This window comes from Taudactylus pleione, unplaced genomic scaffold (assembly GCF_031769625.1).
Source record: "Taudactylus pleione unplaced genomic scaffold, aTauple2 ptg001302l, whole genome shotgun sequence".
Classification (NCBI taxonomy): Eukaryota; Metazoa; Chordata; class Amphibia; order Anura; family Myobatrachidae; genus Taudactylus; species Taudactylus pleione.
The window spans coordinates 406,017-429,508 of NW_028285702.1; the positions used below are offsets into that span (position 1 = coordinate 406,017).

Sequence of the window (23,492 nt, forward strand, 5' to 3'; positions counted from 1 at the left end):
TTTTATATGCATTACCCAGTATGGCCCCTTTTTTTATTTTACAGAAAGAGGGCGTTCTACCATCATCACTGATATGCTTAACATTCTTTTGTGGATTCCTCCTTTCCAGGTACTTAATAGACAACTTATAGTTCCTGGTCACAGGACCTTCAGTAAGCCAGAGGTGAGTTTAGGTGAGTAACTGAAATGCACTGGTATCTATAATGGGTGCAGGGTGTGCGGTGCACACTGGCCCCTGGGCCAAGGAGGCCCACCTCACACACCCTGCACCCATATACTGTATAGTTACAGATGTGTCCACATACATCTATCTTCCAGGCCCTGCAAGTCGTGACATTACACAGGAGCTCCATATGACTCATCTTTTTGTAAGACTTTCTACATTCAAATGCATCTTATTCGCACAGTGATGCAACTATGTAGGACAAGCAGCTTCTGCTGAATAAAATGATATGCAGCATACATATGTGTGCGACTGAGGGTGTATCGGCATGTGAAAAGCTATGTTACAGTGTTCCAGCTGCTAAAACTATAACAGCATTTTGCATGCAGATATAACCGCAGTCGCTCACAGAATATAGACATGCTGCATATAATTTTAATCAGCAAAAGCTGCTTGTACGTCCTATTTGCATCACTGTGCGAATAAGCTGTATTTGAAGGTAAAAAGTTGCATGAAAAGATGCTCGGCACTACCGAGAGGCACCACAGCATGGTGCAACTAGAAGGGCTGTTTAATGTGCAAGGAGGCTAGATTAATGAGGACACATCTGTATACTTACTTTTCTGCAGTCTCCAGAGTGCAGCATGAGGCTGATATAATATATTAAAGGGGGAACGAGATGAATGTATGGAGTGAAATTGTCTTAAATACAGCAAATCGGCTTCAATATAAAAACATATAAAGAGAGATTTTCAATCTCTTCATTAAGTAAATAGCTGATTTTATTGAATCTCCCCATAGGTGTTCTTCTACAGTACTTGTATATTGCAAATGGAAAGTCAGCTTTGCTAAGTCCTGAATATTATCAGGTGCTGGTCCACTAGTAACAGCAGAATAGCTTTGTATGTGTAGTTCGTGACACTGTATTGTGCAGGCTCCAAGGCTGAAGATTACATTTATATAAGGATTTCCATTATTGAGTACTTGAACTTATAGATACCACTTTTTCATTTTAAAGCATAGTTAATAAATTGTTTTCATATTTATTAGGGATGTGCTCCGACCCCTGTGTTTTGGTTTTGGTTTTAGATCTGTGTCTCCTTTGAGGTTTTGGATCTGGATTTGGTTTTGCAAAACCGCCCTTGCGTGTTTTGATTTTGGAACTGTATTTTCTTCAAACATTGATAAAAACAGCTAAAATCACAGAATGTGGGTCTTTTTTGTTCCTACAGTATTATTAACCTCAATAACAATAATTTCCAGTCATTTCCAGTCAATTTTGACCACTTCACAGTTCACAATATTGTTCACCAACATAGGCCGAAGACTGGCTGGCTAAACTAAGCAACCAACAGAGCAGCGGCACAAACACATGACAGTTATTTCTGTTTACAAATGTTTTGCAAATTAGTAATGTGTTAGCAATAACCAATCAAACTAACTCACAAGTACGTTAAATAGAAAACAATGCAACACAGTAATTTACTAAAAATCATGTGTGGAATATCCTTGCTCAAACCAAGTAGTCATAGTTAACAAGCCGCAACCCCTAAACCATGTGTAAATAGCAACAGCAGACATGAATGCCTGCTACACAAGTGCACATGCCCCCAGCACATGCCTATTCTCAGTGCCCAATCTGTACCTCCCTCCTGGGGGTGCTGGGCCACTGATGACTGGCACTCTGTGCCCATGTAAATCCCTGTTCAATCAGCCTTCTTGTTGAGCAGTTCCCCAAAATCTCCCAGACCATGAAAACAGCATTCCATACATGTGGGTCAGGTACAGTACTGGTCGGATACAGTGCAGGTCAGATGGTATACAGCATGAGTTGGATGCAGTGCAGGCAGGGGTACAGTGCAGTATACAGTGTAGGGTAGACAGAGCCGTAAGTAGACTTTTTGGTGCCTTGTGCCAGAAAGAGCATTGGCGCCCCCTAATTTTTCAAAGAGACATAATGCACCCAAATAAAGGGCAATGGCCTCATGGGGAAGGGCCAGGGAAGAGATAGGAGAGGCCAGGAGATGCTGGGGATGAAATAAGAGGAAGCTACAAGCAAGAATGATAATAAACAGAAATTTGACAGGCCCAAAGAGCGCCCCCTGACCTGTGGTGCCCTGTCCGATGGCACCGGCTGCACTACCCTAGCTATGGCCCTGGGGGTGGATACAGTGCAGGTCAGATACAATGCGGGTTGGATACAGTACAGGTCAGAAACAGTGTGGGTCTCATATAGTGCGGCAGACAGTGTGGGTTGGAAGAATACAGGGCCCGATTCAGATCTGCTCGCTAGGCTGCGTTCACACGTAGCCTGCTGATGTTTGCATTATGCGCATGCGCGAACCAGTCCATGCGATTGCCCCTTGTACACAGACGCCTCGCTAGATTGAGTGACAGGATGAGGCATTTGTGGGTGGTAACAGGGGTTAGTCAATGGAAATGGGGGAGTGGTCGTGCGAACGCAGGCATGTCTGAGCATCTTAACGCCATTTCATAGGCGTGCATAATTAAGACGCAGCATCATAGTGCACGTCACATGGCTGATGTTTACACTGAAGCACTCGCAGTGCTTGCGGTAGGTTATGGTCTCCCACAAGTGCTGCTTATGCATCCGATGGTTCTCGATGCTCGATGTTACCAATTGTTGCAAACACTTCCAGGAGATGACGTGTGTTGCTAAGGGAAAGTGGGTGTCTAAATAAACACCGCGATCGCACACCAAGACAAAGTGGACGTGCTAATGCTTTGCTGTGTGATCGCGGGATTTGCATACTTTGACAGCGTGCGAACGCATCTAGCGAACGGGTCTGAATCAGGCCCACAGTGCAGGTATACAGTGTGGGTTGGATGCAGTGCAGCTCGGATACAATGTGGGATACAGTGCAGGTCTGACATAGTGCTGGTTGACTACAGTACAGGTCAGATACAGTGTGGGTCGGATACAGTGCAGGTCTGATATAGTGCAGGATACAGTTTGTGTAGGATATAGTTTGGGTCGGATACAGTGCAGGCCAGATACAGCGCGGTATACAGTGTGGGTTGGATGCAGTGCAGGCCGGGTACAGTGCAGAAACAGTGTGGGTTGGAGACAGTGCAGGTCAGATAAAGTGCAGGTCAGATACACTGTGGGTTGGATAAAGTACAGGTCGGATACAGTGCAGGTCTGAAATAGTGCGGGATACAATGTGGGTTAAAAACAGAGCAGGCCAGATACTGTGAGGTATACAGTGTGGGTTGGATGCAGTGCAGGTCGGATTCAGTGTGGTTTACAGTGTGGGTTGGATACAGTGCAGGTCGGATACAGTGGGGCTGATTCAGACCCGTTTGGAAGCGCAATGCGCTCGCAAGCAGGTTGATGTTTAGCCCCTGCCCATGCACCGCCTCTGGCATACGCATGTGCGAGACCCAGCCAGCGGTGGGTGCTCCGTTGCTACGGCTCTCACACCAAAACGGGGCGGCTGTCGATTGTGATTGACAGCTCGCCCCGTTTTGGAGGTGGGCAGGGGGGGTGGCTGGACAAATGGAGGAGTTCCCGAGGGAACGCCTTCCGTTTGTGGGTGGCCCTACTGACATCACTAGTGATGTCAGTAGGTGGACTTCCTGCTCTATTAGAGCAGGAAGTCCACTTGGGCTTGCGATGGACGAGACCCTACCACAAGGGTCTCATCACAACCATCACCTGGCAACTCACAAAATCTGTGGGTGGTCACCCATAGCTTAGCGAGCGGCCAGGAGGCTTATGCAAAAAAAAACACCTTGATTCAGAGCGAGCGCTCTTAAAGAGCGTCCAGCTCTGAATCAGGACCAGTGTTGGTTGGATACAGTGCAGGTCAGATACAGTGCAGGTCGGATACAATGCGGGTTGGATACAGTACAGGTCGGATACAGTGCGGGTCTGAAATAGTGCAGGATACAGTGTGGGTTGAAAACAGGGCAGGACAGATACTGTGAGGTATACAGTGTCAGTTGGATGCAATGCAGGTTGGATACAGTGTGGTATACAGTGTGGATTGGATACAGTGCAGGTCGGATACAGTGTTGGTTGGATACAGTGCAGGTTACAGTGCAGGTCGGATACAGTGTGGGTTGGTTATACCAATAATGCACGTACTGTGAGTGGTGTCAGCAGTATGGAGATGTCGGCAGTGTCCTCAGTGCGAGAATGCCAGTAGCATCCTCAGTGCGTATGTGCGTATGTGATGGGGGTGTTGGCAGTGTAGGGGTGTCGGTGGTGTCCTCAGTGTGGGAGCGCCAGCAGTGCAGGGGGGACTGACGGTATCCTCAGTATGGGGAGCGGCAGTGCGGAGGTGCTGGCAGTGTCCTCAGAGCAGGGTGCCGGCAGTTGCAGCAGAATGGGGGTGCCAGTGGTGTTCTCAGTGCGGAAGTGCAGGCGGTGTCAGCAGTGAAGAGGTGCCAGCTGTGTCCTCAGTGCGGGGGTGCTGGCAGTGTTGGCAGTGTGGGGGTGCTCATGGTGTCCTCAGTACGAGGTGCGCCAGTGTTCTCAGTGCAGGGGTGCTGGCGGTGTCGGCAGTACAGGGGTGCCAGCGGTGTCCTCAGTGTGGGGGTGCTGGCAGTGTTTTCAGTGCGGGGTGCCAGTGGTGTCGACAGCATGGTTGTGGTGGTGGTGGCAACTACATGGCGGTTCCGGTGGTGTCGGAATTGGGGGGCAGCGGTGTCAGAGTGGGGGATGGGCAGTATCTGTCTTCCAATTTGCCCATTGAAGTCTATGGGCAAGCACTTATTGGCTAAGAGCCGTGATAGACGGCTTTCTCAGCCAATAAGCATTAAACCCATTGAATTCAAAGGTACTTTGTAAAATGGCCAGTATCTCAAGGTTTTGCCTCGAATAGGGCTCCGAGGAGGGTGAGGATATCCAAGCTGTGTCTCGGATCCCCAAATTTTGGATGGGCTTGGTTCCCTGAGAACCGAGCCCGCTCTTCTCTAATATTTATACAGTCTGGAGATACAGTATGAGTGCATCATAGAGACTGACTCCTTTTTTCTTACCTGTTTCTAATTCTGTTCTTTTGTATAATAGTTCAAAGTACAAAAAGTTTAAGATGGGAAGTTTCAAATGTCATATATTGAGACACAAAAATTCAGATTACAGACTGAATGTATCAAGTGACACCTCAACCTTGTGGTTACAGCAGTAGATACAATGTTGCGGTTCTCACCATAGACGTCAATGGAAGCCTATGGTGTCTCCCCATTGAAGTCTATGGGGAGACACGCTGACCGCACACAGCCAATCAGCGAGCTGATCTGACGGAGATGCCCGCTGATTGGCTGGTGGCTCCTTCAATGACGGGTACACATGTGCCCCAGTCATTCGCGTGGAGTAAAGCTATGTGGAAACACATAACTTTGCTCAGTTTGGCTTGGATTCGGTAGCACTCTTTTTTTGTTTTAACCCCATGGATACCTGCTTAGAGAAGAGGATGTGAACTACGCATAGGAGAGGTGAGTATGGATATTTTTTTATAGGTACCCCTATGGATTACTTTGGATACTAGATGAGTATGTGTGATAGTCAGTGTGTGCTAGTGAGTGTGAGTGTGCATGTATTTTATAATAAAATTTTACTTACATGGTGTATGTTGTGGGTTTTTTTTGTATTGCTTTGGTTGTGGAACTACAAGTGCCAGCGGGCCTGTAATGCCCCGCATGCTGGTATTTGTGGTTTTCCAAATACCAGCATGCGGGGGGGGCTTGCTGGTACATATAGTTCCACAACTCAAGACAATATTTAACCATTTATTTAACACTACACACTAACACTATCAACCCAGCACCCACCACCCTAGGGTGCTGGGGATAGCCCTGGGCTATTAGCCTAGACCAAGGGTGCCCTGGAGAGGGGGACCCTTTTATTGGAGGGGTCCCCAACTCCCCAAGGATCCCTGGCCTGTGCTGACTAGCAGTCAGGGCTGATGCTGTGGCTGGGGGGCCAGGTGAAAGGGTTCCCCTGGCTGTGGCATCAATCCCCCACTAGAAAGGGTCTGGAGCTGGTTTTAAATATAGGGGTAACCCCACGCCAAATTTTTTATCCCTATATTTAAAACCAGCTCTGTCCCTGCTGCCTGGTGCTTATTCTTAAATTACAGTGGATGGTTAGTCTTTTGGGGGGGACCTCACGTAATTTTTTTTTGGAAAATGAACCCTATTTTAACCATTTACAGAAATAAACATGCACAAATCACAATGATTTGTGTATGTTTCTGACCATCTCACAGCTCAGGGAGTTGAGAGATTGAAAAGTGATTTTGACAGAGAGTTTGCTCCTAGCTCACCAGAGCTTTTCATCCCAATTCTTGGTAAATTTGAGAGATGTATGTTTTAGGTGAAAAGTACTTCCGATTTGGCCCAATGCTGATTTCATTCATTGCTATCTCACCCGAGTTTTACAAGTGAGATGAGAAAAATCTCTCCCTAACTCATCCGGCTTTTGCCTTTAGTAAATTTGTAAGCAGGAAATAAATTAATAAATCACCCGAGAAGGTCATCTCGACCTATCTCGATTCTTTGTAAATTTACCCCTTAATATCAATTCCACTTTGCAAATCTAGCCCAAGTTCATTCATGCTTCTAGGAAAATCACATCTTAAGTGACTAAATGGACATAAAGTACTTATCTCTCAATCCATCTTCCTCCTTTAACTCACAATCTTTCTTTAACTTTTCAGTCACACTTACAGTAGTTAAAATTAGAGATGTGCACACACCTCCATATTTTGGTTTTGATTCAAAATCTTCATCATGTTTTCATTTTGGCAAAACCACCATCAAATGCTTTGGTTGGTTTTCGTTTTGGATCTGGATTTTTTTAAAATTGATTAAAAAAAATCATGTAATTTGAACCTGCTAGTGTACACACAGTATATTAACATCAATACCATTAATTTTCAATATATTTTTACCACCTCACATCTGACAATATTGCTTTCACCAATATTGGTCAAAGGCTGCAGCAAGCTGGCTGGCTTAACTAAGTGACACAGACACAAATACATGGCAGTTTAAGAGAATATAGCACATCTACAAAGCAGTGGCACAACCATGGCCGACAGGATGGCAATTTAATAAACTATATGACCCTATAGAATGTTTTTGTTAATCAAGAACTAACTGCATTAAAGTAAAAACCAAGTAGAAAGTATATAATATTAAAATCATAGTTCGCCAAACAGCAAATCACAGGCCTCAACCCAGTACAGGAAACTGGAGATGAAGTAACAGGCTAGTAGTCTTTATACCAATACAGCAAGGTGGGCAAAGTCCATAATAAAATATGTTGCATGATGGAATTGACCTTGGCCCCTCCCATCCACCCATATGTTATATATTAAAAAGAACATTCACAGTTTACTAAACCAAGCACTTCAGCAATAATGACTGACACTTTTGTGGCTGAAGTGCTTGGTTTGTTTGGCCACCACAAAAGAAAATATTTTGGTGGTTTGGTTAAACCAAACTACAGTACCACTAGAATTAAGGCTTACAGTGTTAATCATCCTCACAGTTGGAAGATATCATCATCATCCTCATCAATGTTGTTAATATCATCATCACACAATATTAGCTCATCTAACTAGAATTCACTGTTACAGTCTCTGTTTGCTATAATTGACTCTGAAGACTTTCCACATACAATTTGCAGTTCATTTTGATGAACATCAGTTTTTCCACATTTTCTGGAAGTAGCCGCCTACAGTGATCACTCACTAGGTTTCCTGCTGTCCTAAACACTCTTTCCATGTAAACACTGGAGGGTGGGAAGCTTAAGATCGCCATAGCTAATTTGTACAAAGGGCTCCACATTGTCTTTCTTTTACTCCCAGTATTCAAAGAGACTGTACAAGATGCTAATTTGTAAATTATCATTAAAATAATCCTCTACCATTCTATTGATTCTTACTGTATCAAAAAGAGTCATAGTAAAGGTGTCAATAAATGCTTGCAATTCTTTTAAGTCTGACCAGATGTCATAATGTTTTACTCTGATGTGTTGAGTTGGCTCATCATCACCAGTAGCTCTCTTGGAAAAAGTTAATTTTTTTCCTGGCAGTAGCATTTAAATGACAAACTGAAGCAGTAGATGTTGTTGTGTCATGTGCCACTTGAGCTGACAACTTGCTTGCAAGGAGGTCATTGTATCTCTAAAGATCTGTGTCAGTTGGAAAGAAATACATTATACTTAAACCTATGGTCAAGCATGGTTGCCAAAATGGAGTTATCCAAATAAAGATGTTGCAAACACTTTAGTCCGGGCAAAGCAAAAAAATAACTTATCTGTTGAACATACTTAGTTTCTACTCCTCCTTCAGCTACTGTAGCTATTATTTTTAGCAGTAGTTTAATTAAGGGTATGAGTGGACTCAGGCTGACAGTTTCTAAAGACTGAACTCACTTCATTGGTTACAATTTCAAATGGTTTCAATAGCTTGCATAAAACCAAGTTTTACAGTGTGCCATAGTAAGGTAGTAATTTATCCTCCCTCTCATGGTCATAGTTTGATGTGTATGCTTGGATGGCTTCTTGCTGTTCCTCCAGTCATTGAAGCATATAAAGGGTGGAATTCAACCTGGTTACTACCTCTTGATTCAGATGGTGGCATGACAAATGTAACTGTTTTTACAGCTGCTGTAATCTTCTACATGTGGTTACAGTAAAAAAACAAAGATAAACAGTGCACCAGTGGCATCAAGGCCTTTAAACATTTATAAACTACTAAGTAAAAGATATACATGATAACATTTAATAAAAAACAAAAGATAAGATAAAATAGCTATAAAACAGTTAGATAAGTCGGCAGATAAAGTTAAATAAGTCTGCAGATAAAATCAGGAATACGGTGGAAATAAGTCCTGCATGCACCTGCCAATTTTTAAGAAATTCAGAACCACCATGTTTATTGTGTATTGTGTGCCAAATATGGTACGTGACTTGAAATTGACCCTGTTGTAATGTTCATATAATCTAACTTATGTTATCACAATTGAGAGTCATAGCAGGGTAAGCCGTGTTGGTATCACATCCCTGAGTTTTTTCTATATATAGTGACACTGATATACCATCTAGTAAAGTCAGTTATATAGATAGTAGCCTGCTATTGAATGAGCTGACATTCTGTATTAAATACTGCTGTTGAAGGCCATACACCCACCCAGTGGGCTGTCACACTCATGTAATCTTTAGTTTGACCAGTACTGCTTGTCTACATATCTGTTGGGAAAGCAGTCAGGAAGCCGATGGACGTAATCCTGACCACCGGCTTCCCGAGTGTCTAATCCCGACAAGGCACTAATGACAGGCATCAAAATCTCGATGCCTGTCAGAAGACCTACACCAGGAGCCCAACACCCTGCTTACCGATCGAAGGTAAGTTGGGCACAGGGGGAGAAGGTTAAGTTAGGGGCTCCTGGGGGAGGGGGCTTAGGGTTAGATACCACCCTGGAATGTTACATTTAGGCTAGGAGAAGGGGGGTAAGGGTTAGGTACCCCTGGGGGGGAAGTTAGGGTTAGGCACCCCCTGGGGGATTTAGGTTTAGGCTGCGGGGAAGGGGGGGTTAGGTTCAAGCACTTAGGGAGGGGATTAGGGTTAGGCACTTGGGGGGAGGTTAGGGTTATGCACCCCTAATGGAGGGTTAGGGGGTAGAATAGGGTCAGTGAATACTTACTTTTTGACGATCTGCAGAAAGTGATAAATCATACTGATTCCGTGTATAGTTAAGTGGATAGTTTGTACAATGGCATTTTCTATGCAACGATTAACTTTTAATGTCCCATTACAGGTGAGGAATTGCTTTTCTGGTAAAACAGAATGGATATGGAATTTAGTAGCATGGACACATGACCTCAACTAATCGTCTAAAACCTGATGAATTGATTACAGATCTAATGCTAACATACCCATCATGGCTTCAGTGATCTGCTGTGTAAGAGAATGGCTGTTATCATACTTGGTTCTTCTTGCAAATGATTGTTTCACAGGGCAATTGCTGTTTAAAACTACTAGTCTTTCTGGTCCCCTTCTGTGATTTAACCCCCGCATCAGCAGCCCTAGTGCGCATTGATCTTCTTGGGACTCCTGGATAGTAGAGGAGTCAGTTTGCCTTTGCAATTTGGTGCAGGACTACCTTCGATCATTAATGAGGTGGTTGATGATGGAGTTGGCAGTAGAGAATGCATTTGCTAGGATCTATCCATGCTGCTGGTAGCTGATGCTAGATGGCTTGTTATTTTTTATGATTTTCCAGATTTTGATAAATAATTTTCATGAACTCACTGCAAATGATGTAGCAGGGAGGAGGTGCCTAGATGGTTAATGTCCCTACCTCTACTTACTTTGGCTTCACAAATGCCATAGATGCGTTGATAAAGGTCAGGATTTGAGAAAAATGATTCCACATGGAAGTGGTGTCTTCACTAGTCTTATGCCCAGGCATGACAATGTCCTTCTTCTTATCACTAGAACTGCTGCCAGTGGTGGATGACTTACTTTGATACAAATTACATAACCCTGACAGATTTGATCAACTTGTTCTTGTCTAACACATTCATCATCAACATCCTCATTAGTATCAGATAAAAACTTATCCCCCTCATCCTGTTGCACTTCCAAAGTAGCATTCACAATGTAACCCTCTCTCCCATACCTTATAAAGAGACCCTAGGTTATCAGATACTATACTTAACAATATATGTGCCTTCACCTAGGCTGGGGTTATAGGGCTAGCCTAGGAATGCCCTGTTTGAGTTTTATGATGTAATATGATGAATTTAATGTGACATGTAATTCATACAATACTGGTGCATTAACACTTTACTATAATGAATTGACCACCTTTTACTTTTCTCCACAGGCTTCCCTCGATGACGCTCCTATCAATTCCTAGAGGTAAGTATTGCACACTGCTTATAGTAGGTTAACTAATACTTTGTATTTACATATGTGATAAATTCAGAGGAAAAACATATTGATACAGGATTAATTACATATATAACACCAATTTTACTTCCATATGCAAATGGAATACCTTTTTCACTAATATAAACTATTATAAAGTTTAATACCTTTACACATAAAATGTTGCTCAGTATTTTAGTCTCTGCCTATGAAGTTCATTAATGTAGCAGATAAAGGTCCTTAATATGTCCAGAACCTCCTGAGCATAAATCCTAGTATCACTTGGGAGCGCAAAAGGAAGTTCAAAGTCCATGAAAGTTCAACACAGTCTTCCTTAGTAATATTGCTGCAAATGTATATCCCATATACACTGGACAAATTTAGAAGAATTACATATAAGTCAGTAGAGGTAAGCCAGTGCTATATATACAGCTTAGACAGCTGTCGGGTACACAGTGCGCGGCGCCTCCAGTAACCTTCGACACCTGGAGCTTGCGCTCCACTGGAACCGCCCTCCCTATGCCCCCGCCTACTACAATACTCTAATCTAATCCTATCCCTAATGGCACCCTAAAGGCATTATTTGAAGCACAACTACAGCCAACACCTTCTCCATACACTCTCCTGTGTGAAATGTGGTTTGACCATGAAGAAACCAACACTCCTCCAGCTGGGCACTAATAATGCTTCTATTACAATTGATCAAAAAATAGCAGCATACACCCGTAGGCTTGTGTGAGCCCACTGAAACAAGACTGTCCTAAGGCAGTCACTGCAATACTATATATACACACACATGATGATGCTAATATCTCACAATTATCCTATAAAAACTTGACATGACAGAAATGAATATCAAGACTCCAATAAAATAGAAGTGCAACATATATCAGAAAATTCATGCACTTTTAGTATTATCTTAATAAAATAGATAATAATAATAATAATAATAATAATAATAATAATAATAATAATAATAATAAAGTTTGGGACTCTGTACTCTATTCATACAGAGCACTGCTACTACACTGGGACCTTCACTGTTACAGACATGGAGGTGTGATTAACGAGGATCAAAGATTCTATGTTCCTCGATATATAATCCTGGTGAGAACTATGATCTTGATAGACTGCTTCAACTAATTTGATGTTTATTTTCTTTTGAGGACTTTTTATATATTGATTAGTAATCATTTATTTTATACAAATTTTTATTATTATTATTATTATTATTATTATTATTATTATTATTATCTATTTTATTGAGATAATACTCAAAGTGCATGAATTTTCTGATATACTGTATGTTACATAAAGGTTATTTGCATATATATATTTTATTGGCGTCTTGACATTCATTTCTGTCATGTCAAGTTTTTATAGGATAATTGTGAGGTATTAGCATCACCGTGTGTGTATATACTGATCATGAAGGAGGCACTCTTATGCGCAATCCAAAACACACAAGATTCGAGATTTCTGGGAAACATTATGTTCTGCCTCATTTTGAGATCTGAACTTGGTGAGAAGAATCGAGCCTGGAATTGGTTCTACTCAGAAACCCCAAGTTTGGGTGGATGTTTTTATTTTTTTACAAAACCGAACCGATCATCTCTCATATAAAGGCATATAGTCATAAACATCTCTGCAATGTCTAAGGTCTACAGTACAGGATTGTTCTTATTAGCAGATAATTTAAATGCAAGGCAATTTAATTACTGACTTCATACAGACTTAATGGTTTTCCTCCAAAAATGTAAATTTAGGTGCAGTATAAAGATCAAATAATTTTGGTAATGAACATTAATACAACCAATAACCTTTTTATTTTGTAAGATACTTGGTATACTTAACTATCACACATGTTATATATTTGTAATAACAGCTGACATCCTCAAAAAGCTAGGAGTGGGTACTTTTTTATCTTGCATCTTAGATGTAAAGAAGCTTGAACACAAGGAACAAACCTACAGTTTTCTAGGTAACAGAAATTCACCACATAGATTGCAAAAAATCATATACAGTACCACCTGCAAGATGACAAGAAGTCTAAAGCAGGAAACTGTTATTGGTATGTTATTTTCTGCATTTTTTAACATTTAACCACTCTTAGGGCAATACCACCTAGATTATCAATCTCATTCATCATGCTAACAACTCCTCTACCCCCATGATCTTTTTGTCCATAGATGCTGAGAAAAACATTTGACTGGGTGGACTGGCAGTTTATGTCCAGGGTACTGCACCGAATGGGTTTAGGTCCTAACTGTCTGACTAAAATTCTGTCCTTTTACCATCATCCAAACACCAGAGTCAGGATGAATGGGACACTATTGTCCTTCTTTGATATTTCTAACAGTACCATACAGGGCTGTCCCTTATCTCCTCCTATGTTTGTTCTGTGTATGGAGACTTTAGCTAGGGTGATTCGGTTGAACCCAGATATTGGCAATGTACAGATAGGTTCCCATGTCCATAAACTGGTGCTTTATGCAGACAGCCTTCTAGCTTTTGTTACCTACCCTTCTGTGTCTCTCCCTAGTCTTTATGCTGAATTTCACAGATTCTCTGTATTTACCAATTTTAAAATCAATTATGCCAAATCAATTGCATTACATATAAACAACCCTCATTCCACAGTCATAGGACTCCAGCAAGCATTTCCTTTGGTATGGCACCCCTCCCATATTAAATATCTAGGTGTACTTCTCACACGAGATAACTCAGATTTAATTAAATTACATTTTTACACCGATTGTAAGGACTATTAGACTGGATCTTCAATGTTGGCTTCCCATACGAGTATCCTGGTTACGGCACATTAATATCATTAAGATGAATATCCTACTGAGGATCCTCTATCATCTACAAACCCTACCCATACATATTCCCATCTCTTTTTTTAAAGATCTCAATCCAAGATTTTATATGGGGTAACAAGCGTCCTAGAGTTAAACACAGTACCCTCTTCAGAAGAAAACACCAAGGTGGTTTGCAACTCCCCAATTTTTTGCATTATATCACGCTGTTATTCTCTGTCGTATAGTTGAGTGGACGAGAGGTACAGACTTTAAACAATGGGTCTGTATTGAAAATTGTTTTTTATCTATCCTTATTAATATATCCCCTTGGATACATACGCCACCATCCCTGATACATCCTACGATCTCTCCTACACTATCATGTTGGCTAAAACACAGGACTCTCCAACACATTTCCTCCTCACCTTCACCTCTCACTTCCCTCTTTTACAATTCCAACTTCACACCAGGTCTCCATTCCCATTCATTCCCAAATTGGCATTTATCTCACTCGCTTTGCCTTGATCAACTGGTGGAGAATGACACTGTTGTCCATTTCCCCATCCTTGAGGAAAGATGGACCCTGGCAAGTTGCGAGATATGTCGATATCTACAAGTGAAACATTTTATGCAAACATATCTGAGGAAGTTTTCATTCTCTAGGGCTCTCACTCCCTTTGAAGCTTTATGCACCTCTTCTGTAGCGCCTCGTCACATTGTTTCTGATGTATACAATTTGCTAGCTGAAATTCATTATTGTTCTATGCCCAATTTGACCACAGTTTGGCAGAGGGAAACAGGTCTCACTATTTCTGTTAGGCAATGGGACATTTTTTTTCTTTATACTCCAGTATCTTCTCAAAGTATATCCATGATTGAGATGCATTTTAAACTTCTCACCAGATGGTATAGGTGAGAAGATGGTATAAAGATTTTGTCAATGCAGCAAAAGCAAATATTACGGTTTATTGAAGGGTCCCTCAACCCCCTCTGATATCAGCTTTGTTTCATAGAATATATATGTATATAGTTATGGAAGATCTATTTATTTCCAACTGGGATAGACAACTGGGGGTAAATTACATATTAGATTCTACTTCTCATTTATCTAGCACCTTCTAGAAGATAATACCTGGAATCTGATTGGTTGCTATGGGCAACATCACTTCTTAATAGAACTGCCATCTTAATAGATGTAAGCATTATTTTATTGCAAGACAACAGACCAAACAAAGCCTGGCTGCTCAACTTAACAATTGAAAAGGGACAGGTCTTAATTTATACCTTAAAGGTGGCCACAATCTCAGCAATTTGGGCATCCTAGGAATTTGAACAGATTTTGTATAGTTTGATTACCAATTAAATTGTTTACTTACTGTATCAGTCCTTCAAGCTGGACAATTTTCATGGTATTGGTGTATTTTTAAATGAAATTGATTGCATTTGTTTGTTGATGGACTGAATGATCCCATAATGAAATGATTAGCTATCATCCAAATTTCCATATAATTTCATGGTAATGTGGTTGTTACCATTATAATCTTTACCTTATTTTTTCATATTAGTACTTTTACACAATAGATATTTAAAATCTGCCCATCCTGTGTGTGTTTAGGATGATTAATGATCTGATTGATCACTGTTCAAATCTTTTATTCAGATGAAAAATATGTATGACTACTAAAGAGCTTTGTTTTACCTTCATACTAACATATTGTAATGTTGACTTCAAGCCTTTTTAAATCATTCACTGACTAGCACAACTTGTGTTCATTTGCAGTATGTAAAATACTGTATTTGCAGTATTTGACCAATATTTCTAGTTTTAATTGTTTAAAGAGCAACATTGTTTAAAAAAATAAGGTATTTATAAAAATAAGTTTACAAAGTAAATTTATTCAATTTATTTTTATGTTTTTATAGAATTGGTATCACACAATTTGTCTTACACATTTTAGAACACAGTTATGGTCCACACATGACATTTTAAAAGACAATTTGTCTCATATTTTGGAACATTTTGTATCACAACCATCAGAAACTGATTAGTTGATAACAAAAAATATCCACAATACAAAATTATTTTGTTGATCTCATCTTGCCGTGTCCCAGGAAATGACATGAGATTAGTGCTAACTTGCACTGAGTAGTTTCCACATGTAAATACAAAGGTTCTGCCATACAGCAGGTGATGCACGATTCTGATTTTTCCTGGTGCAATTGGACAAAAGCTCTACTGCATATGTGATAAAAAGACTCAACTCAAGCCTTCTGTCATGTGACTGGACTATCAATGGGAAAAAGACCATCTGGGATGGAATGGAGTTACCTGCAACAACCAGCATTTTAGAGAGAATTTCTCTTTGCTGTCAGTCATCCAGATATTAGATCATAATTAGCATAACATACCAATTTTGGGATTTTTAAACTTCTGTTATAAAATAGTTATTCACTTCAGTTCACAGGACCCCAGCTTAGTTCATATAAGTCATCAGCAATCTTTTTGGGGTTCTTCAGTTATACCAAATAAAGTGTGAAGTGCTTTGTTTCAAAATTAATGTCAACTAGACGTTTGCTATTCTTGGTCCTGCACAAGCCATTAGTTCCTGAACTGATGCAGGATGAACAAATGTGAAAGTAATCCTTCATAAAGATATCATTTTTGCTAAGTGTGTGTTTCATGAGACTGCTCTAGGATGTGTTTTGCTTTACTTTTTCTTTCTATCTGATAAATCCAGCAGTGATGGTTTACAGCAACAATAGTAGCTGGCTTAGAATTTTCCTGTGGAATTATTACAAACAATAACTGAAATTAACTGAGAATTTACAGTTTTCACTTCACAACTGTCATCATGTGCAGCTTCAGACCCATAATAATCAATATATACTGTCAGTGTTGGACTAGAGCATGAAGGGCCCACTGGGGGAATCCAGTGGTAGGGGCCCATGCTTTGGGGCATGGTCAGGGGATGAGGCCAGCCCCCACTGAAGCTTGGACTATTTAAGTGTCCTCTAATAGAATAACAATGTATAGTTCAAGTGCACAGTCTGCACCTGACATTAGAGCAAGTGGTAGGGCCCCCAGGCAGTGGGGCCCACTGAGGATTTCATCTGTACCCCTGTGGGCCAGTCCAACCCTGTATACTGTACAATGCCCTTTTTGTCACCAGTAAGCACTACAACACTAGATGTACAATTAACATGTTTATTTTTTTATTTTTGGAACTGCACCTGGTTTGTCAGGTTTCACTTCTTCTCCAAAAATACTGTAAAGTAGACTATCTTCTTGACAAACTTAACTGACCCCTCATGTGCATATTCCACCCTCGAACATTGTCATGTCGTCCATGTCACACTAAATAAAATGCAATCCAAATATTTTCTGTTTGCAATATGTCACTATATTTGGTTCCCACTAGAGATGAATGGATCAGTTTTGCTGAAAACCTAACACACCCAAACTTAGGGTTTTCCGAGTCAAATCCTGGCTTGGATCACTTTGGGGTTTTTAGTTTTCACGAGTCCCGACTCGGGTCTTCTCTCCAAGTTTGGAACTCGGATTTAAAAAATTTATCTTGCATATTTTGGATTGCATTTAAGGCCCATATTCAATTTGAAGTGGCGTTTTCGCCTCTGCCAGCGAAATCCCGTTTTCGCCAACATCGCCAGTTTTGAGGCAAAAACATTTTGTGCGTGTGCCTGCTGTATCCCCATATTTAATTTGAAAGTAGGCGAAATCGGGAACAGACTATACTTGTGATCACCGAAAAAAAACGTGATTTTCTGGAAATAATTGTAGGACCCTCCTAAAGATGTCCAGACCAGAGGTATCACTATGGTTACCCCCGTTTTTGCCTGCAAAAGAAAGTCAGGTTTTTAAATAGCCACGGCACGTTTTTTTGTTCCTGACTTTGAAGAAGTGATGCAGAAGAGCACTTAGCTTCTTTTTTTTTGTTTTAAAAGGTGGCCCCATCAAATTTGGGGTACATGAAAATGGGTACCAGCATAATTTAAGTCCATAAACGTATTTTTAAAAAAATTGGCAAAAATGCACCTGCCCTCGGCTATTAGAAACCCAGACTTCCTTCAGGAGATAAAATATTCCCTGGAATATTTCCCAAAAATTCCCGTTGTGTTGTACCTGTAAAAAAATGGGTTAAAATGTTTTTAAAAAAATTATGTAGGCCCCCCCCCTAAAGCCAAATCAGGCCCAGGCTTGCCAGCCAGTCCTGGTTTCTACAAATACAGGGAAGAAAATGTGTAGGGTTCCACTGTATTTTAGAAACCAACACCAGGCTGCAGGGAACAGTGCTGGTTTTAAATATAGGGGGAAAAAAAGATGTGGGGATCCCCCTATATTTAAGACAGGCACCAGACCCAACCGACTGGGGTGTAATGCCACAGCCCGGAGACCCAATCACCGGGGCTCCAGGTCCAAAGCATTAGCTCCCCAAGTCGGTCAGCGCAAGATGGTGATCTTGGAGGATTTGGGGACCCCTCAAAGAAGGGTCCCCCCCTCCTGAGCACCACAGGCTTATGCTGAAGCCCAGGGCTCTTCCCCATACCCCTGGAGTGGTGGGTACGGGGGTAGTAGTATGACTTTATTACACACACCTACCCATTCACACATACAGAATGGGTATGAAATACCGCCGGCCGCAAGGAGCAGAGTGTGACGCAGCGGAAGCCTGACAGCGCTGGAAATCCCGATCGTGGATAGGTAAGTATCCACTAACCTAACCCCCCTAACCCTAACCCTCCTTAGGGGTGCCTAACCCTAACTTCCCCCCAAGTGCCTAACCCAAATCCCCCCTCTAAGTGCCTAACCCTAACCACCCCCTTCCCCACTACCTAAACCTAAGTCCCCCGGGGGTGTGCCTAACCCTAAGTCCCCCCCGGGGGTGCCTAACCCTAACCCTCCCTCCCCCTAGCCTAACCCTAACCCTCCCGGGGGGGTGCCTAACCCTAAGTCCCCCCCGGGAGCCCTAAACCTAACCCTCCCCCCCCGTGGCTGGCCGCTCGCGGCGCCCGACATCACTACGATTGTGATGCTGGGCGCCGGTCTCCCGGCATCGGGGAAATACGGGCGTCTACATCTAGACGCCCGACATTTCACCCATCCCGGGACAAGACAGTCGGGAAGCCTTACCTATACCAGATGTTTCTGTCTCCTTGTCCAGTAGAAAATCCTTATTGAATGGCTCTGCAAACAAAAAAACAAACTCACCTATATGCTGGTGCTGGTCTACGCAGTAATCCATGAACTTGGCAAAACAAAAAAACGAGTTCAGGATCCACGTACCTAAGATCTGTATGTGTATTGCTGCACATACAGATCCCTCCCGAATGCCAGCTGACAGGACTGCATGGAGCTTGTACGTCCCATCAGCCAATCAGCAGCCATGCTGACTGTAGAGCGGCCACTGATTGGCTCCAGCTACTGACAATTCCCACGTGACAGTTCCCACCAGACAGTTCCCACATGGGAACTGTCAGTAGCCAGAGCCAATCAGCGGCCGCTCTACAGTCAGCTTGGCCGCTGATTGGCTGATAGGATGTGCAAGATCCGTGCAGTCCCATCAGCTGGCATTTGGGAGGTATCTGTATGTGTGGCAACACACATACAGATCCTGGGTATGTGGATCGTGAACTAATTTTTTAGTTTTGCCAAGTTCATGGATTACTGTAGAGACCAGCGCCAGGATATAGGTAAGTATGTTCTTTTTGTTTGCAGAGCTATTCATTAAGGATTTTCTACTGGACAAGGGGACAGAAACATCTGATATAGGTAAGTATGTGTGAATGGGTAGGTGTGTGTAATAAAGTTATACTACTCACGGTGTGTGTGTTTTGTCTTTATTTAACTAATTATTTTACAGTGAAGTTGCAGGTGCCTCATGTCTGCTGGCACTTGTAGTTCCACAAGTGCAAAATGGCAGGCATGCTGGCACATGTAGTTCTACTGTAAAATACAATAGTTTTATATTATTTGCCCCCCCCATTACCCCCATACCCACTGCTCCAGGGGTATGGGGAAGAGCCCCGGGCTTCAGCGTAAGCCTATGGTGCTTGGGAGGGGGGGACGATTATTTGGGTGATCCCTGACTCCCCCGAGATCACTGGCTTGTGCTGACCGACTTGAGGTGCTAATGCTTTGGACCTGGAGCCCCGGTGATTGGGTCTCCAGGCTGTGGCATTACACCCCAGTCGGTTGGGTCTGGTACTGGTCCCTGCAGCCTGGTGTTGGTTTCTAAAATACAGTGGAACCCTACACATTTTGTTCCCCGTATTTTTAGAAACCAGGACTGCCTGGCAAGCCTGGGGCTGGTTTGGCTTTTGGGGGAGGGGCCCTATGTAAGTTTTTTAAAACTGTTAACCCGTTTTTTTACAGGTTAAACACAATGGGCATTTTCAGGAAATAATCCAGGGACCCCCCTAAAGATGTGTAGACATAGGGGATGACATAGGGTACCCCCATTTTTATCTCCTGAAGGAAGTTGGGTTTCTAATAGTGGCGGCTGGCGCATAAATGCGGCTTTCAATAAGGTGATCCAGAAGAGCATTTAGAAGGTTTTTTTAGCGAAAAATTACTATGCCCAGCAAATTTGTGGTACTTGAAAATGGGGTTCAGCATATTTTAAAGTTGCTAAAGTGAGTTGAAAAATCATGGAAAACCCACCTGCCGCAAGCAGCTGCAATGAAAAAAACACCTGGGGAATACTTGGGGACCCACGTAGAGTCAAGTTCCCTAGTTTTTAACTTTGTCCCCCCATTTTTTTTTTTTTTGCCACCAACTTCAAAGTGATTGTTTGGGGTGTCCTTCAGTGTTTTTTTTTATTTTTTGACAAAGTTTACCTTTGGGGGACTGTCTGAAGGCTGCATGGGGGTTCCCGCAATGTTGCACCCCTAAACCCCAATTCTACACTTTTTTCCACCTGCTATTCATAGGTGATACTTTTTTGCCTATTTCATTGCATTGACTTTCCGCCTAGGCGGAAAGTCTTCCAAATTGAATACGGGGTAAAAGCCAAACAGGCGAAAATGATGTCATTGTAGCGTAGCTGTTGGATGTCATTGTAGCGTAGCTGTTGGATTCAACACATGTGCTCCGAACCAAGCATGTGGGATATTATCACTGAGGGTCAAATCAGCTTACAAATGACCACAACACTGTCATATGTAACATGCGATGGAAGTCTGAAGATAATGACCACAGAAGAAAGAGCTCTAAATTATGGTATTAGGTAGTTCATTAATGCCACTGGAAAGAACAATCACTCTGCCAGGTACTATACTCTGTATCTTCAATGTGTTTCTCCGCACACTGATAACTTTCTCAAGAAGTAGAATTATGTTGTGTGCCAGGCTGACTGGAATATATACTTTAGCATGGTGGTCAATTGGCTACATGTGATATTGTCTGACAGTGCTAGGCAGTCGAACTAATCAATATAAGTGTAGCTATTTTTCAGTTATATGTGCACAATAAAAGACATGCATAAATAAATAACATACAAAATAAATACATATTTTATAAGATCTCAAATATACAGAAAAACTGATGTGTCGCACAGATATACAGGATGTTGACTGATCATTATACAAGGAGACATGAACAGACATTGAGGCTAAAAGTGCTTACAATCAATATGTACTTGGATGAACCCTATGTGCAAACTAAACCTCACATTTTATATATATCCACTGGATCTAAGTATAAACCAAATTTACTAAGTAGATAACTAAGGGAAAAAAGAGTTATAGTGGAAAGGAAATATAGGAGGGATTTACTCCTTATTATGCAATATCCTGGGGGGTCTCCAGCATGACATTCCAAAAAGTGTCTAGTACACTGTGGTTTAGATGTTTGTTCGCAATGTTTCATCTACTATCCAAAAATCTCAGCTTTAAAGAACGTATAGTTCGGCGAATGTAGTATAAATTACAGGGACAGAGTAACAAATAAGTTATAGTTGATTAATGACTCCATCTTAATTTCTTTCTTAGATTTTGACGAGTAAATGAATCTGGTCTTGTTGACAACATCAAAACACATAGTACATTTGGCATGATTGCATTTAAAGAAGCCAAAAATATGTGGACCAGTAATATGCTTTGAGTGAGACAATGCAATGGAGCTAAGAGATTTTTTGATTATTTGCTTTCTAAATATAATTGAAGTTTTTTGTTTAATTGTTTCATTTTTTTTTTTAGATAGGATTGGTAAATAATAATTGATAGTTTCTCTTTATAATGGTGGCAGCTGCAATTGTATTTGGAGATAAAATACAAACTGAAGTCTTTCCTTGGCTTAGTATTGTTAGTATTGGTATTATTTCCCCTCAGTAATGTAGGTCTATTCAGGGGTAAAGAGTAATACAGGGCCTGATCTAGAAACTCTTGAGGGTAATTGTCCACCCTAAAAGTGTCAATAAGCTAAGAGGCTTGTTTCTTGAATGTGGTATTGAGTGCAGTTCCTGTGGAAATGATGCAGTTGGCTTTTAAGAACATTTTCCAGCCATTTTTTATGATGGTTGCTGGAATATGGAATAAAACTGCAAATATCAACATGAATTTTGAAAGTCAATGTGCAAATAACATCCTTGACCACTTCCAAAGAAATATCTAAAAAAATTAATATGTGCAGGATCGTAAATGCAAGTGAAGGTGTTAGAATTAAGATAATCAATGAAAACCATGACAGAAAATGCATCCCCTTCCCAAATGAAAAATAGGTTGTTAATATAGTGACAATAGAAGAGCAGATTTGCAGCAAACAGTGTGAAATGTTAATTTGTTAATTTGTACATTATCATTAAACTAAATCTTCACCATTCTATTGATGCTTACTGTACCAGATTTAATCACAGTAGAGGTGTCAATGTGGTGATTTCTTTTAAGCCTGACCAGATGTTATAATTCTTCTATGTGATGCACTGAGATGACTCATAATTATCAAAGGTTCTATTGGAAATGTTAATTTGTTTCCTGGCAGTATCATGTGCCACTTGAGGTGACAACCTGCTCTCAAGGAGCTCTTTGCATCTCTTAAGATTTATGTCAGTTGGAAAGTAAGACTTTGCATACAACTTAAACCTAGGATCAAGCAAGGTTGACAAAATGCAGTGATCCAATTCCAAGATTTTGAAAACCCTTTGATCATAGCAGAATTACTTAGTTCTTCTCCTTCAGTTTCTCTAGCTGCTTTTCCAGTAGCTTAATTAATGGTACAACCAGGCTGGTATTGTCTGAACTCACTTCATAGGTTACAATTTCAAATGGTCTCAGTAGCTTGCATAAAACTGTGTATGTTTGGATGGCTTGTTGCTGTCCAGATGCTGAAGCATATAAAATGAAAAATTCCAACTGATTACTGCTAATTAAATTGTTCTTAAAGCTTCTGCAATGTTCTACATGCAGTTGCTGAAAGCCAAAAATGTCCAGAAATTTAAAATACTGTTTTTCTGAGACACAACACTGAGCATCAAACTAGATATTTGGGCTGCTAAGTTTGAAATCTTATCACAGTAGTGTTTCACTCTCTTCCCTCATTCACACTATATACTGCAGTGTAGCTAGAGCTACCCTTCTGAAACACAATTGAAACTGCAGCTCACT

At 41.3% G+C, this 23,492-nt stretch overlaps 1 protein-coding gene across 1 annotated transcript in view; it reads left to right on the forward strand.

Annotated features, from left to right (window-relative positions):
• Window positions 1-23,492, forward strand: part of LOC148443319 (uncharacterized) — a 168,803-nt gene that overhangs the window by 122,852 nt on the left and 22,459 nt on the right. The window contains exon 3 of the mRNA XM_088462976.1: window positions 11,030-11,064. Within this exon, the coding sequence (XP_088319102.1) occupies window positions 11,030-11,064 (35 nt within the window). The remainder of the gene's footprint in view (window positions 1-11,029; window positions 11,065-23,492) is intronic.